This window comes from Pongo abelii, chromosome X (assembly GCF_028885655.2).
Source record: "Pongo abelii isolate AG06213 chromosome X, NHGRI_mPonAbe1-v2.0_pri, whole genome shotgun sequence".
Lineage (NCBI taxonomy): Eukaryota > Metazoa > Chordata > Mammalia > Primates > Hominidae > Pongo > Pongo abelii.
This window is the reverse complement of record NC_072008.2, coordinates 1061692-1077013: the sequence shown is the minus strand read 5'-3', so window position 1 is coordinate 1077013 and position 15322 is coordinate 1061692. Positions and strand designations below refer to the sequence as shown.

General features: G+C 48.4%; 1 protein-coding gene across 3 annotated transcripts in view; it reads right to left on the bottom strand.

Annotated features, from left to right (window-relative positions):
- Positions 1–15071, bottom strand: part of CSF2RA (colony stimulating factor 2 receptor subunit alpha) — a 36873-nt gene extending 21802 nt beyond the window's left edge. For 2 of the 3 annotated variants that reach the window (XM_063721370.1, XM_054544271.2), the window contains exons 1-2: positions 14970–15066; positions 6128–6191 (exon numbers count right to left, since the gene is read on the bottom strand). In XM_063721370.1, the coding sequence (XP_063577440.1) occupies positions 6128–6191; positions 14970–15062 (157 nt within the window). In that variant the 5' untranslated portion in view covers positions 15063–15066. Of the gene's footprint in view, positions 1–6127; positions 6192–14969 lie in introns of all 3 variants that reach the window. The other variant, XM_054544270.1, reaches the window with a different exon arrangement.
- Positions 15072–15322: the final 251 nt, after the last annotated feature.

The following is a 15322-nucleotide window of genomic DNA, read 5'->3' as shown; positions in this document are numbered from 1 at the left end:
CACCACACCCAGCTGATTTTTTTTTTTTGTATTTTTAGTAGAGACGGGGTTTCACCGTGTTAGCCAGGATGGTCTCGATCTCCTGACCTCGTGATCCACCTGCCTCGCCCGCCCAAAGTGCTGGGATTACAGGTGTGAGCCACTGCGCCCAGCCCTGCTCTTTTATACTTTTTAAAAAATCTTGACTTTTGCAACAGCTATAAAAGGCAAGTGAAAAAAAAAAAAAAAGGAAGAGGAAGAAAGAAAGGGTGAGTACATAAAACGACATGAATGAATTTTAAATACATATGACTAAGGGGAAAGAAGCCACTTTGAGATGGCTGCAGACTGAGTCATCCTAACACTTGGACAGTGTGAAGAAGACAAAATCATGGAAATAGTAAAAAGATCCGGAGTTGGTAGGCGCTGGGCAGAGGGAGGGATGAATACATGGACTTCAGAGGATTTTTAGGGCAGTGAAACTACTCTTACTTGATACTTCTTTATGCAAAAAAGGAAGAAGAAGAAGGAGGAGGAGGAGGAAGAGAAGGAGCAGGAGGAGAAGGAGGGGAAGGAGGAGAAAAGAAGCTACTCTATGATTCTACAAATGGTGGATCCATGTCAATATACTTTTATCCAAGCCCATAAGGAAGAAGAAGAAAAAGGAGGAGGAGAAGGAGGAAGAAGAAGAAAGAAGAAGGGGAAGGAGAAGAAGAAGAAAGAAGAGAAAAAGAAGGAGGAGGAGGAAGGGGGGTGGAGAAGGAGGAGGAAGAGGAGAAGGAGGAGGAGCTACAAACTCAACCAATTGTCAACCAGAAAATGTTTAAATTCATTTATAGCCCGGAAGCCCCCACTTTGAGTTGTCCCACCTTTATGAACCAAACTAATGTATTTCATTTTTTTCTTTTTTGAGACGGAGTCTCGCTCCGTCGCCCAGGCTGGAGTGCAGTGGTGCAATCTCGGCTCACTGCAACCTCAGCCTTCCGGGTTCAAGCGATTCTCCTGCTCCAGCCTCCCGAGTAGCTGGGATGACAGGCGCCCGCCATTATGCCAGGCTAATTTTGCATTTTTAGTAGAGACGCTGTTTTGCCATGTTGGCCAGGCTGGGCTCAAACTCCTGACCTCAGATGATCTGCCTGCCTCAGCTTCTCAAAGTGCTGGGATTACAGGTGTGAGCCACTGCACCCGGCCTTTGTAGCATCTTTAGTTCAAGCTTCTGCACCTGGTGGGAACCATCTGTCCACTCTGAGGTTCCTGCTCCAAACCTCCTCTCTGAAAGATTGCGTCTCTCGGCTGGGCGCAGTGGCTCATGCCTGTAATCCCAGCACTTTGGGAGGCCAAGGCAGGTGGATCGCCTGAGGTCAGGAGTTCGGGACCAGCCTGGCTAATATGGTGAAAACTCGTCTCTACTAAAAACACAAAAATTAGCCAGGTGGGGTGGTGGGTGCGTAATCCCAGCTACCCGGGAGGCTGAGGCAGGAGAATTGCTTGAACCCGGGAGGTGGAGGCTGCAGTGAGCCAAGATCGCACCACTGCCCTCCAGCCTGGGTGACAGAGCAAGATTGCAACTCAAAAAAAAAAAAAAAAGATTGTGTCTCTGAGACCGTTCCTCTGCAAGAGGAACCTCGCTTGCTAAGGGGAAGTAAAAGCATGTAGGCCACACCTGTTTCTTCTTCTCCTGCCCCCGCCCCCCCCTACTCATCTGTAGCCCACATGACATAGGGATGTGGCTGCTTTCCCCACTGGACTGCAGCACCCCGCTTCTTGGAGCCTGCTTCTGGGTCTTGCAGGTGTCTCTGGGCACTGGACAGACTCTCCTGTGGCACCGTAGAGATGCACGTTCTGTCTGGGTGGGCCTGACCTTGAGATTCAGATACAACTCCCCAGGTGGTGGTAACAGGTGTAGAAGTCCTGTTCCATGAGACTGGCCCCCTCTGCTGAGTCACTAAATGTTGAGATTCAGATACAACTCCCTGGGTGGTGGTAACAGGTGCAGAACTCTTGTTCCGCGAGACTGGCACCTCTGCTGAGTCACTAAATGTTTGGAATATTTGTGTACTTCTCTTGCACTACTTATTATTATTATTATTAATTATTATGATTATTTTGGAGATGGTCTTGCTCTGTCGCCCAGGCTGGAGTGCAACGGCACGATCTCGGCTCACTGCAACCTCCGCCTCCCGGGTTTAAGCCATCCTCCCGCCTCAGCCTCCCGAGTAGCTGGGATTACAGGCGCCCGCCACCACGCCCGGCTAATTTTTGTATTTTTAGTAGAGACAGGGTTTCACCATGTTGGCCAGGCTGGTCTCGAACTGCAGATCTCAAGTGATCCTCCTGCCTTGGCCTCCCAAACTGATGGGATGACAGGTGTGAGCCACTGTGCGTCCAGCCGTCCTGGTTGACTTATTTATTTATTTATTTTTTTGGACACAGAGTCTCTCTCTGTCACCCAGGCTGGAGTGCAGCGGCGCCATCTCGGCTCACTGCAGCCTCCGCCTCCCGGGTTCACACCATTCTCCTGCCTCAGCCTCCCGAGTAGCCGGGATTACAGACATGCGCCACCACGCCTGGCTAATTTTTGTATCAAACTCCGGATCTCAAGTGATCCTCCTGCCTTGGCCTCCCAAACTGATGAGATGACAGGTGTGAGCTACTGCGCGTCCGGCCCTCTTGGTTGACTTATTTATTTAATTTTTGGAGACGAAGTCTCACTCTGTCAACCAGGCTGGAGTACAGTGGCACCATCTCGGCTCACTGCAACCTCTACCTCCCAGGTTCAAGGGATTCTACTGCCTCAGCCTCCAAGTAGCTGGGACTACAGGCACGCACCACCACGCCTGGCTAATTTTTGTATTTTTAGCAGAGATGGGGTTTCACCATGTTGGCCAGGCTGGTCTCAAACTCCTGACCTCAGGTGATCTGCGCACCTCGACCTCCCAAAGTGCTGGGATGACAGGTGTGAGCCACTGCGCCCGGCCTCTGGAGTAGCTAGTCTTTCACTATTTTACTTTTGTAATAAACTTGCATTGGCTTTACACTGCCGACTCACCCTGAATTTTTTTTTTTTCTTTTTTTGAGATGGACTCGCTCTGTTGCCCAGGCTGGAGTGCAGTGGCACGATCTCTGCTCACTGCAAGCTCCGCCTCCCGGGTTCACACCATTCTCCTGCCTCAGCCTCCCGAGTAGCTGGGAATACAGGCGTCTGCCACCGCGCCTGGCTAATTTTTGTATTTTTAGTAGATAAGGGGTTTTACCACGTTGGCCAGGCTGGTCTCGAACTCCTGACCTCGTGATCCACCCGCCTCTGCCTCTCCCAAAGTGCTGGGATTACAGGTGTGAGCCACCGCGCCCGGCCGCCCTGAATTCTTTGTTGCGTGAGATCCAAGAACCCTCTCTCGGGGGCTGGATCCGAACCCCTTTCCTGTAACACAAGTACCTTTGGTTGGTGCTTTAAGGGAACCATAAGATGGGGCAAGAAGGGGTTATAACGAGAGACTTCTAAGCTTTCTGTCATTTCTTCACCTCCTTTCCCTGTCTTTTCAGCTACTGCATAAGCTTTTATTTATTTATTTATTTTTTTTTTTTTGAGACGGAGCCTCGCTCTGTCGCCCAGGCTGCAGTGCAGTGGCGCAATCTCAGCTGACTGCAACCTCCACCTCCCGGGTTCAAGCGATTCTCCTACCTCAGCCTCTTGAGTAGCTGAGATTACAGGCATGCGCCACCACGCCCAGCTAACTTTTGTATTTTTAGTAGAGATGGAGTTTCACCATGTTGGCCAGGATGGTCTCAATCTCCTGACCTCATGATCCACCTGCCTCGGCCTCCCAAAGGGCTGGGATTGCAGGCGTGACCCACCACACCTGTCTGCTATTGTGTAACCTTTCTAGGAGGCCAGGATATGCCTCCCCAGATAAGACTGTGGGAAATCAGTATATGCCACTCCAAAATACATTTCACCCCAAAATATATTTACTTGACATATTTTGAAATGGTCCTGCAAAACTGTCTCTTGGCTGGGCACAGAGGCTCACGCCTGTAATCCCAGCACTTGGAGAGGCTCAGGTGGGCGGCTCATGAGGTCAGGAGTTCAAGACCAGCCTGGACAATACAGTGGCATGCACCTATACTCCCAGCTACTCGGGAGGCTGAGGCAGGAGAATCACTGGAACCCGGGAGGTGGAGGTTGCCATGAGCCGAAATCACGCCACTGCACTCCAGCCAGGGCGACTGAGTGAGACTCGGTCTCCAAAAATTAAAAATAAACAAACAAACATAAAACCAAGCTGCTGGCTGGGTGAGGCGGCTCACGGCTGTAATCCCAGTATTTCTGGAAGCTGAGGCAGGCACATCATGTGAGGTCAGTAGTTCGAGACCAGCCTGGCCAACATGGTGAAACCCTGTGTCTACTGAAAAACAAAAACAAACAAACAAACAAACAAACAAAATTTAGCCAGGCGTGTTGGCGTACCTCTGTAATGCCAGCTACTTGGGAGGCTGAGGCAGGAGAATTGCTTCAACTCCGGAGGCAGAGGTTGCAGTGAGCTGAGATCGCTCCACTGCACTCCAGTCTGGGCGACAGAGTGAGACTCTGTCTCAAAAAATAAAACAAATAAAATAAAATAGCCGGACACGGTGGCTCACGCCTGTAATCCCAGCACTTTGGGAGGCTGAGGTGAGCAGATCACGTGAGGTCACGAGTTTGAGACCAGCCTGGCCAACATGGTGAAACCCCGTCGCTACTAAAAATACAAAAATCGGCCGGGCACGGTGGTTTACGCCTGTAATCCCAGCACTTTGGGAGGCTGAGGTGAGCAGATCACGTGAGGTCACGAGTTTGAGACCAGCCTGGCCAACATGGTGAAACCCCGTCGCTACTAAAAATACAAAAATCGGCCGGGCATGGTGGTTTACACCTGTAATCCCAGCACTTTGGGAGGCTGAGGTGGGTGGATCACAAGGTCAGGAGATCGAGACCATCCTGGCTAACACCGTGAAACCCCGTCTCTACTAAAAATACAAAAAATTAGCTGGGTGTGGTGGCAGGCGCCTGTAGTCCCAGCTACTCAGGAGGCTGAGGCAGGAGAATGGCATGAACCTGGGAGGTGGAGGTTGCAGTGAGCAGAGATGATGCCAATGCACTCCAGCCTGGGCGACAGAGCAAGACTCCGTCTCAAAAAAAAAAAAAAAAAAAAAAATTAGCTGGGCGTGGTGGTGGGCTCCTGTAGTCCCAGCTACTTGGGAGGCTGAGGCGGGAGAATCGCTTGAATCCGGGAGACAGAGGTTGCAGTGAGCTGAGATCGCACCACTGCACTCCAGCCTAACAGACTGAGCGAGGCTTCATCTCAAAATAAATAAATAAATAAATAAAATAAAGTAAAATAAGTAAACAAACAAAAACATATAAAACCAAGCTGCCGCTCAGCCAGCTTGGATACGTGTTCTCAGGATCTTTTTAGACTATTTTCTCTGGGCCTTCTTGCTCACTCATATTTGGCTCAGAATAAACCTCTTTAAATATTTTGCAGTGTTTAGCTGTTTTTTGTTGTTTTTTGTTTTTTGTTTTTTTTTTCCTGAGACAGACTGTCACTCTGTCACCCGGGCTGGAGTGCAATGGTGTGATCTTGGCTCACTGCAACCTCCGCCTCCTGGGTTCAAGCGATTCTCCTGCCTTGGCCTCCTGAGTAGCTGGGACTAGAGGCACCCGCCACTACGCCCAGCTAATTTTTGTATTTTTAGCAGAGATGTGGTTTCACCATGTTGGCCAGGCTGGTCTCGAACTCCTGACCTCATGATCCCCCACCTCAGCCTCCCAAAGTGCTGGGATTACAGGCTTGAGCCACCGCGCCTGGCCGGCTTTTTTTTTTTTTTTTTTTTTTTTGACAGGTTCATGCGTATCTTCTGCCTGGAAACTCTTCAGGAGGATGTGCCTTGTCACGCTGCTTCAGGAGGATGTGCAGCGTCTCAGAGGGAACGTGACATGTTAAATTTGTCATAGGTCAGACAGTTCCTCATTCAGAGTCTTCTGCCCTGAGTTCTCACTTCTATCCTCGTTCATCATTACGGAGCAAAACATTTCAGTTCTTTACACTTCACTTAAAAAAAAGAAAATCCCCAACCCCATTACCGACAGGCCAAAGGAAGCACGTACAGGGTTCTACGCAAACATCGCCGCTTCTCGGATCTGCTGTCTCCACGGATTTTCCTGCTGTAAACTGTGAAAGGTAAATAAGTCTCAGGACCCCAAAATCACGAAAGGTCGTAGTGGAAACTGTCTTAGGCAAATCTGCCTCCCATTTTATTTGTACATGAGGTACTACAAAGATTTTTAAAATTACATACTGGGGCCGGGCGCCGTGGCTGATGCCTATAATCCCAGCACTTTGGGAGGCCGAGGCTGGTGGATCACCTGAGGCCAGGAGTTTGAGACCAGCCTGACCAACGTGGAGAAACCCTTTCTCTGCTAAAAATACAAAAATTAGCTGGGCATGGTAGTGCATGCCTGTAATCCCAGCTACTCAGGAGGCTGAGGCAGTAGAATTGCTTGAACCTGGGAGGCGGAGGTTGCAGTGAGCTGAGATCGTGCCATTGCACTGCAGCCTGGGTGACAGAGAGAAACTCTATCACAAAAAACAAAACAAAACAAAACAAAAAAAGAACTACATATATCCCTCACAATTTGGCCACAAGGAAATCCTTGGAGACAAAGGACAAACAAATTTCAAAGTCTGATTGTTTCCTCTCCCCTACCTTTTTTTTTTTTTTTTTTTCTTAACAGAGTTTCGCTCTGTTGCCCAGGCTGGAGTGCAGTGGCGTGATCTCAGCTCACTGCAACCTCCACCTGCGAGATTTAAGTGATTCTCCTGCCTCAGCTTCCTGAGTAGCTGGGATTACAGGCACCCGCCACCACACCATACCTGGCTAATTTTTGTATTTTCAGTAGAGACAGGGTTTCACCATGTTGGCCAGGCTGGTCTCGAACTCCTGACCTCAGGTTATCCACCCGACTTGGACTCCCGAAGAGCTGGAATTACAGGGGTGAGCCACTGCGCCTGGCTCCTCTGCCCTACTGTTCATGTAAAAATGCAGATTTAGGGCCGGGCGCGGTGGCTCATGCCTGTCATCCCAGCACTTTGGGAGGCTGAGGCAGGTGGATCACTTGAGGTCAGAAGTTCAAGAACAGCCTGGCCAAGATGATGAAACCCCATCTCTACTAAAAATAGAAAAATTAGCTGGGCGTGGTGGTGAGCGCCTGTCATCCCAGTCACTCGGGAGCCTGAGGCAGGAGAATCGTTTGAACCCGGGAGGCAGAGGTTGCAGTGAGAGTCAGCTGAGATTGCACCATTGCACTCCAGCCTGGGTGACAGAGCAAGACTGGATCTCAAAAAAAGAAAAAAAAAGGCCGGGTGCAGTGGCTCAAGCCCGTCATCCCAGCACGTTGGGAGGCCGAGGCAGGTGGATCATTTGAGGCCAGGAGTTCGAGGCCAGCCTGGCTAACGTGGTGAAACCCCATCTCTACTAAAAATACAAAAATTAGCTGGGCGTGGTGGTGGGTGCCCGTAATCCCAGCTACTCGGGAGGCTGAGGCAGGAGAATCGCTTGAACCTGGGAGGCGGAGGTTGCAGTGAGAGTGAGCTGAGATCGCACCATTGCACTGCAGCCTGGGTGACAGAGCAAGACTGGATCCCCAGCACCCCCCCCAAAAAATGTATGAAAGCAAATTGTGCCCTGTGCTTCCAGAGCACCTGTCATCGCGATTTCCTGAGGCTCTGTCATGGGCAGGCGTCCTTAAGCTCGGCAAAATGAACTTTCTAAATGGACTGAGACCTGTCTCAGATACGTCTTTTTTGGTTTACAGGACGTTTTCCACTCATGGAAAATTATGCAACATCTTTGCGTTTTGTCTGTACCGCTTATACTTTTTTCTCTTCTTCTTTTTTGTTTACAGAATGAGTTTTCTTTCCCCTTTCTGGAAATTTTTGGCTGATCCTAAAATAGAGGCCGCCAAGCTTCCTTCTCAGATTCAAAGCAAGAATGATGGAGAGTGAGGGAAATCATGATATTTTACCCCAACACAGGGCTCCGTGGTATAACGAGGATTTTTAATGAAAAACCCTTTCATGCCAGGTGCGGTGACTCACGCCTGTCATCCCAGCACTTTGGGAGGCCGAGGCGGGTGGATCACGAGGTCAGGAGATCCAGACCATCCTGGATAACACAGTGAAACTCTATCTCTACTAAAAAAAAAATACAAAAAAAAAAAAAAAAAAAAGCTGGGCGTGGTGGCAGGCACCTGTAGTCCCAGCTACTAGGGAGACTGAGGCAGGAGAATCACTTGAACCTGGGAAGCGGAGGTTGCAGTGAGCCGAGATGGTGCCACTGCACTCCAGCCTGGAGACAGAGCAAGACTCTGTCTCAAAAAAACAAACAAACAAACAAACAAACAAACCCTTTGATGTCAACAAGCTCTGGAAAAGGTTTCCTTCTACCTCCGTAACAATAGGACGGAGCTTCCAAGGAGAACAGTTGTTCTTGTTTTATTTTTCCCCTGTCATCTCATTATCTGTTGTAGAAAAAAAAGACCAAGATCTTTTTTTTTTTTTGAGACAGAGTCTCGCTCTGTCGCCCAGGCTGGAGTGCAGTGGCACGATCTCAGCTCAATGCAACCTCCACCTCCCGGGTTCAAGCGATTCTCCCGCCCAAAGTGGTGAGAATGGAGATGAGAGCCGAGGCGCCCCGCCTACCAAGTTCTTACCTCACCTGAACAGACCGTTTTACAAGTAAAAAGCATGTCTCCAAGAATCGAGTATATTAAGTTCTCCAAAGAGAACTATTCACATGTTAATCTCTGTTCCGATTCAATTAGTGTAGATGAAAAGAGTCGGACTCTGTAAAATATATATATATGTGTGTGTGTGTATATATATGTATATATGTGTGTGTGTATATATGTATATATGTATATATGTGTGTGTGTATATATATGTATCTGTGTATATATATGTATATGTGTGTGTGTGTATATGTATATAAGTATATATGTGTGTGTGTATATATATGTATCTGTGTATATATATGTATATATGTGTGTGTATATACGTGTGTGTATATATATGTGTGTGTGTATATATGTGTGTGTGTATATATATGTGTGTGTGTATATATATATATATATATTTTTTTTTTTTTTTGAGACGGAATCTTGCTCTGTCGCCCAGGCTGGAGTGCAATGGTGTGATCTGGGCTCACTGCAACCTCTGCCTCCCGGTTTCAAGCAATTCTCCTGCCTCAGCCTCCTGAGTAGCTGGGATTACAGGCACCTGCCACCACGCCTGGCTAATTTTGTATTTTTAGTAGAGACGGGGTTTCTTTATATTGGTCAGGCTGGTCTCGAACTCCTGACCTCAGGTGATCCACCTGCCTCAGCCTCCCAAAGTGCTGGGATGACAGGCGTGAGCCACCGCGCCCGGCTGACAAATGTTTTCTATTCAGATCTTAGTTAATCTCTTAAGGATTGGGAGGTTCTGGAAGAAAAAGATCCAGCTATGTCCAGCTATGTTAATACAGATTCTTTTTTTTTTTTTTTTTTGAGACACAGATTCGCTCTGACAAGATGGCATGATCTCAGCTCACTGCAACTTCTGCTTCCTGGGTTCAAGTGATTCTCCTGCCTCAGCCTCCCAAGTAGCTGGGATTACAGGCGCGTGCCACCACGCCTGGCTAATTTTTTGTATTTTTTTGTTTGTTTGTTTTTACTAGAGACGGGTTTTCGCCATGTTGGCCAGGCTGGTCTCGAACTCCTGACCTCAAGTAATCCGCTAGCCTTGGTCTGCTGGGATTACAGGCGTGAGCCACCACCCCCAGCAGAAATTCTTTACAGATGCAAATTTTCCCCAACAAAGGACAGCTTTTGGGGGTCATTTCAAAATATGGCAAAGAAGGCTGGGCATGGTGGCTCACGCCTGTAATCCCAGCATTTTTGGGAGGTCGAAGCAGGTGAATCACCTGAGGTCAGGAGTGCGAGACCAGCCTGGCCATCACGGTGAAACCCCATCTCTACTAAAAAAATATATATATATATATATACAATTAGCTGGACACGATGGCTCATGCATATTATCTCAGCTATTTGGAAGGCTGAGAAGGCAGGAGAATTGCTTGAACCCGGAAGATGGAGGTTGCAGGGAGCCAAGATTGCACCAGTGCACTCCAGCCTTGGAAACAGAATGAGACCGTCTCAAAAGAAAACGAAAAAATACGGCTAAGAAACATGTTTTGGGGCAAAATATGTTGTTTTTTTCTCTTTGTCTTGTAATGTTTGCCAGAGTCAGCTTGGAAAGTAAATCACAATATACAGGGTTAAATAAATCCCATTTGATGAGAATTTATGGTTTGTAGGGCTTGCCTCCCCAGACCTCTTAGATAGGAATTTGGGCAAGATAAAAAAATGTCAGAGGCCAGGTGTGGTGGCTCATGCCTATAATCCTAGCACTTTGGGAGGCTGAGGCCTGTGGATCATTTGAGGTCAGGAGTTCGAGACCAGCCTGGCCAACATGGTGAAACGTTGTCTCTACTAAAAACACAAAAATTACTCAGGCAGTAGTGGTACACGCCTGTAATCTCAGCTACTCGGGAGGCTGAGGCAGGAGAATTGCTTGACCTTGGGAGGCGGAGGCTGTAGTGAGCTGAGATTATAACACTGCACTCCCGTCTGGGCGACAGAGTGAGACTCCATCTAAAATAAAAAAAAAGAAAGAAAAAGAAAAAGAAGAAGAAGCTGGGCGCAGTGGCTCATGCGTATAATCCCAGCACTTTGGGAGGCCGAGGCAGGCAGATCACGAGGTCAGGAGTTCGAGACCAGTGTGGCCAACATGGTGAAAGCCCCGTCTCTACTAAAAATACAAAGAAAATTAGCCGGGCATGGTGGCAGGTGCCTGTAGTCCCAGCTACTCAGGAGGCTGAGGCAGGAGAATCGCTTGAACCCAGGAGGTGGATGTTACAGTGAGCTGAGATTGCACCACTGCACTCCAGCCTGGGCGACAGAGTGAGATGCCATCTCAAAAAAAAAAAAAAAAAAAGAATAAAGAAAAAAATCAGAGTTCAGTCCTCAGTAGAAATTATATATTGCTCCTCAATAGAATTCCTCTTTCCCCCCAACCCTATAACCTTTTTTTTTTTGTACCAGGATCCGATCCGCTATCCTTTCTGTAGCCTCAATGTGGTGTACAAGCTTCTGAACCTCATTGTGGGGTGGAGTCCTCATTCTGAAGAATCTTGTGTATACACATTATATAAATGTGTAAATCTGGCTGGGTGCAGTGGTTCACGCCTGTAAGCCTAGCACATTGGGAGGCCGAGGCAGGCAGATCACCTGAGGTCAGGTGTTTGAGACCAGCCTGACCAGTATGGAACAACCCTGTCTCTACAAAAAATACAAAAATTAGGCAGGCATGGTAGCACATGCCTGTAATCCCAGCTACTGGAGAGGCTGAGGCAGGAGAATCAGTTGAACCTGGAAGGTGGAGGTTGCGGTGAGCTGAGATGGCGCCACTGCACTCCAGCCTGGGTGACAGAGCGAGACTCTGTCTCAAAAAAAAAAAAGAAAAAAGAAAAAAAAGTGTATGTCTTTTCCCTTATTAATCAATCTGCCTCATGTCTGTGATTTACAGCAAACCTATAGGGGACCATGAGCTTTCAGCCCTTGAGAAGAGCTTCTCGAGTTTAAACCAAAAATTTAAAGAGTGAAATCCTGCTGGGAATGGTGGTTCACGCCTGTAATCCCAGCCCTTTGGGAGGCCAAGGTGAGCGGATCATTTGAAGTCAGGAGTTCCAGAGCAGCCTGGCCATCATGGTGAAACACCATCTCTACTAAAAATGCAAAAATTAGCCAGGTGTGGTGGCGGGCACCTGTAATCCCAGCTACTCAGGAGGCTGAGGCAGGAGAATCACTTGAACCCAGGAGGCGGACGTTACAGTGAGCCAAGATCATGCCACTGCACTCCAGCCTGGGCAACAGAGCAAGACGCTGTCTCCAAAAAAATAATAATAATAAATAAATACAAAAATTAGCTGGGCATGGTGGCACGTGCCTATAATCCCAGCTACTCAGGAGGCTAATGCAGGAGAATTGCTTGAACTCGGGAGGTGGAGGTTGCAGTGAGCGGAGATTGCGCCACTGCACTCCAGCCTGGGCGACAGAAAAAGACATTGTCTCCAAAAAAAATAAATAAATAAATACAAAAATACAAAAATTAGCTGGGTGTGGTGGCACGTGCCTGTAATCCCAGCTACTCAGGAGGCTGAGGCAGGAGCATCGCTTGAACCCAGGAGGCGGAGGTTGCAGTCAGCAGAGATCGCACCACTGCACTCCAGCCTGGGCGACAGAGGAAGATGTTGTCTCAAAAAATAAATAAACAAACAAATAAATAAATAGATTAGCTGGGCTTGGTGGCGTGTGCCTGTAATCCCGGCTACTCAGGAGGCTGAGGCAGGAGAATCACTTGAACCCGGGAGGCGGAGGTTACAGTGAGCGGAGATGACATCACTGCACTCCAGCCTGGGTGACAGCGCGAGAGTCTCTCAACAAAAAGAGTGACATCTGATTTAGCACACCTATAAAACACCCAACAAGCTGTCCAAATCCAGACTCTTAGTACCCCAATCTGGGTGGCAACTAAGATGCTTCATTTCTGTCTTTTTAAAAATTTGTAATAATTTAATCTTCTTTTTATACACGAGGGATGGGGGATCTTACGATGTTGCCCAGGCTGGTCTGGAATTCCTGACCTCAAGCAATCCTCTCTCACCTCAGCCTTCCAAAATATTGGGATTACAGGCGTGTGCCACCATGCCCAGCCTTAAATGTTTTATTTATTTATTTATTATTTATTTATTTATTTACTTATTTTGAGATGGAGTCTCACTCTGTCACCCAGGCTGGAGTGCAATGGTGCGATCTCAGCTGACTGCAACCTCCGCCTCCCAGGTTCATGCGATTCTCCTTCCTCAGCCTCCCAAGTAGCTGGGATTACAGGTGCGTGCCACCACACCCCGGCTAATTTTGGGTATTTTTAGTAGAGACGGGGTTTCACCATGTTGGCCAGGCTGGTCTCGAACTCCTGACCTCAGGTGATCCGCCCGCCTCGGCCTCCCAAAGTGCTGGGATGACACCGTGCCCGGCTTAGGGGGTCTCCATCTTGAATAGGGGCTGGGAACAAGGAGACTGGGACAGGCCGGGCAGCATTCTCTGGAGGTCAGCCATTCCGCAAGATGTGTGAACAGATGAATACTGTTTACTAAATAGACCCAGGACTGAACAGACACAGGAACCTCCTGATGTGTTGATATCTTCAAAACAAAAGCCTTCCTAGTATAAGAATCCGTTTTGCTTTAAAGATGATAATATTGGGCCAGGTGCGGTGGGGCCCACACCTGTCATCCCACCACTTTGGGAGGCTGAGGCAGGAAGCCAGATTGAGTCTAGGAGTTCCAGACCAGCCTCGGAAACACAGTGAAACCCGCGTCCCTACAAAAATACAAATATTTGCCACGAATGGTGGCATTTGCCTTTCGCCTAGCTACTCGGGAGGCAGAGATGGGAGGATTGCTTCAGCCCAGAAATTCAAGACGGCAGTAAGCTGTGATTGCATCACTGTCCTCCAGCCTGGGTGACAGAACCAGATGCCCCCACCCCCCAAAAAAATATATATATATATAATATTGATTATTGCAAAAGATAGTCATGACAAAGATGAATCCTTTATCAGACACCCTTGTAGTGGAGCATCTCTCCCCGTGATTTTTTCTTTTAGTTATCTTTTTTTGGGGACAGAGTTTTGCTCTTGTTGCCCAGGCTGGAGTGCAGTGCTGCTATCTGGGCTCACTGCACCTCCACCTCGTGGGTTCAAGCGATTCTCCTGCCTCAGCCTCCCAAGTAGCTGGGATTATAGGCACACACTGCCACGCCTAGCTAATTTTTTGTATTTTTAATAAAGGTGTGGTTTTGCCATGTTGGCCAAGCTGATCTCGAACTCCTGAGCTCAGGTGATCCGTCCGCCTCAGCCTCCAAAAGTGTTGGGATTACAGGCATGAGCCAACGTGCCCGGCCCCCCTTTACTATCTTAATAAGCTTGCTTTCAGTTTGCAATGTGAACTTGCCTCCAATTCTTTCTTGCACAAGATCCCAGAACGCTTTCTTGGAGTCTGGATCAGGACCCCTTTCTAGTAACCAGTAACACCATCACACTCCCTCCCCATTTCAGTTATGCGTTCATCTCTTTTCATCTCTCTTTTTTTTTTTTGAGACATCAACGTCTGCCTCCCAGGTTCAAGCGATTCTCCTGCCTCAGCCTCCCGAGTAGCTGGGATTACAGGTGCCCGCCACCACCATGCCCAGCTAATTTTGTATTTTTAGTAGAGACGGGGTTTCTCCATGTTGGCCAGGCTGGTCTCGAACTCCTGACCTCAGGTGATCCACCCGCCTCAGGCTCCCAAAGTGCTGGGATGACAGGCGTGAGCCACCACGCCCGTCCGCGTTCATCTCTCGAAACGGCTTCCGGATGCCACAGATAGCTATCAATTCACGTAATAATTCCATGCTAGATACTATACCCCAATGCCCTGTAGCTTAGCAATGTACAGCCAATCATTAATCAATTGTTTTTTTCTGTAAACCAACGAGAATTCCCAGCAAACAGCTTCACAGAAGCCCCCTCCCTGTCCTCCAACAACACCTCCCTCTTTTTATTTTATTTAATTTTTTTTTTTATTTTGCCTTTAAAAACCTGCGTATAACAAAGGCAGAAGACAACTCATATCCAACGTTCCTTGGGTCTCAGTCTTCCGGGCCGCTGTCCCCACTTTGGCTTGAGTCAACGTTTGAAATCTTATGTTACGGTTCAGTCTCTTTCTTTCCGATCGACAGACACAGCAGAAACATGTACCCGGGTGACTCGACATGCTCGAAGACCACAGAACGAAAGAACTTAGCTTACCCCACGGCATCCGCTTCCTCTCCTTTCACTTGCTTTTCTTCTCTCGGAGACTCCCGCTTCTGAGTAGCTCCCTTCAGAGCTCCTCTGTCTCATCAGGCCCTCCCTGCTCCTCCCTCCCCTGCTTCCTCATTTCTTAGGATTGGGAAACCTGTAATTGCTCCGTGAGTTCATTGGCTCCTGACCTCGTCTCCAAAGAGTGGCCTGTGGAACAGCTCAAGTGTGAGTCCCACACACGTCTACACACACACTCCTGCACACACATGCGTGTCTGCACACACATCTGCACACACAGACCTGCACACACACATCCCCACACACCTGCACACAGGGCACATGGGCGTACACACACATCT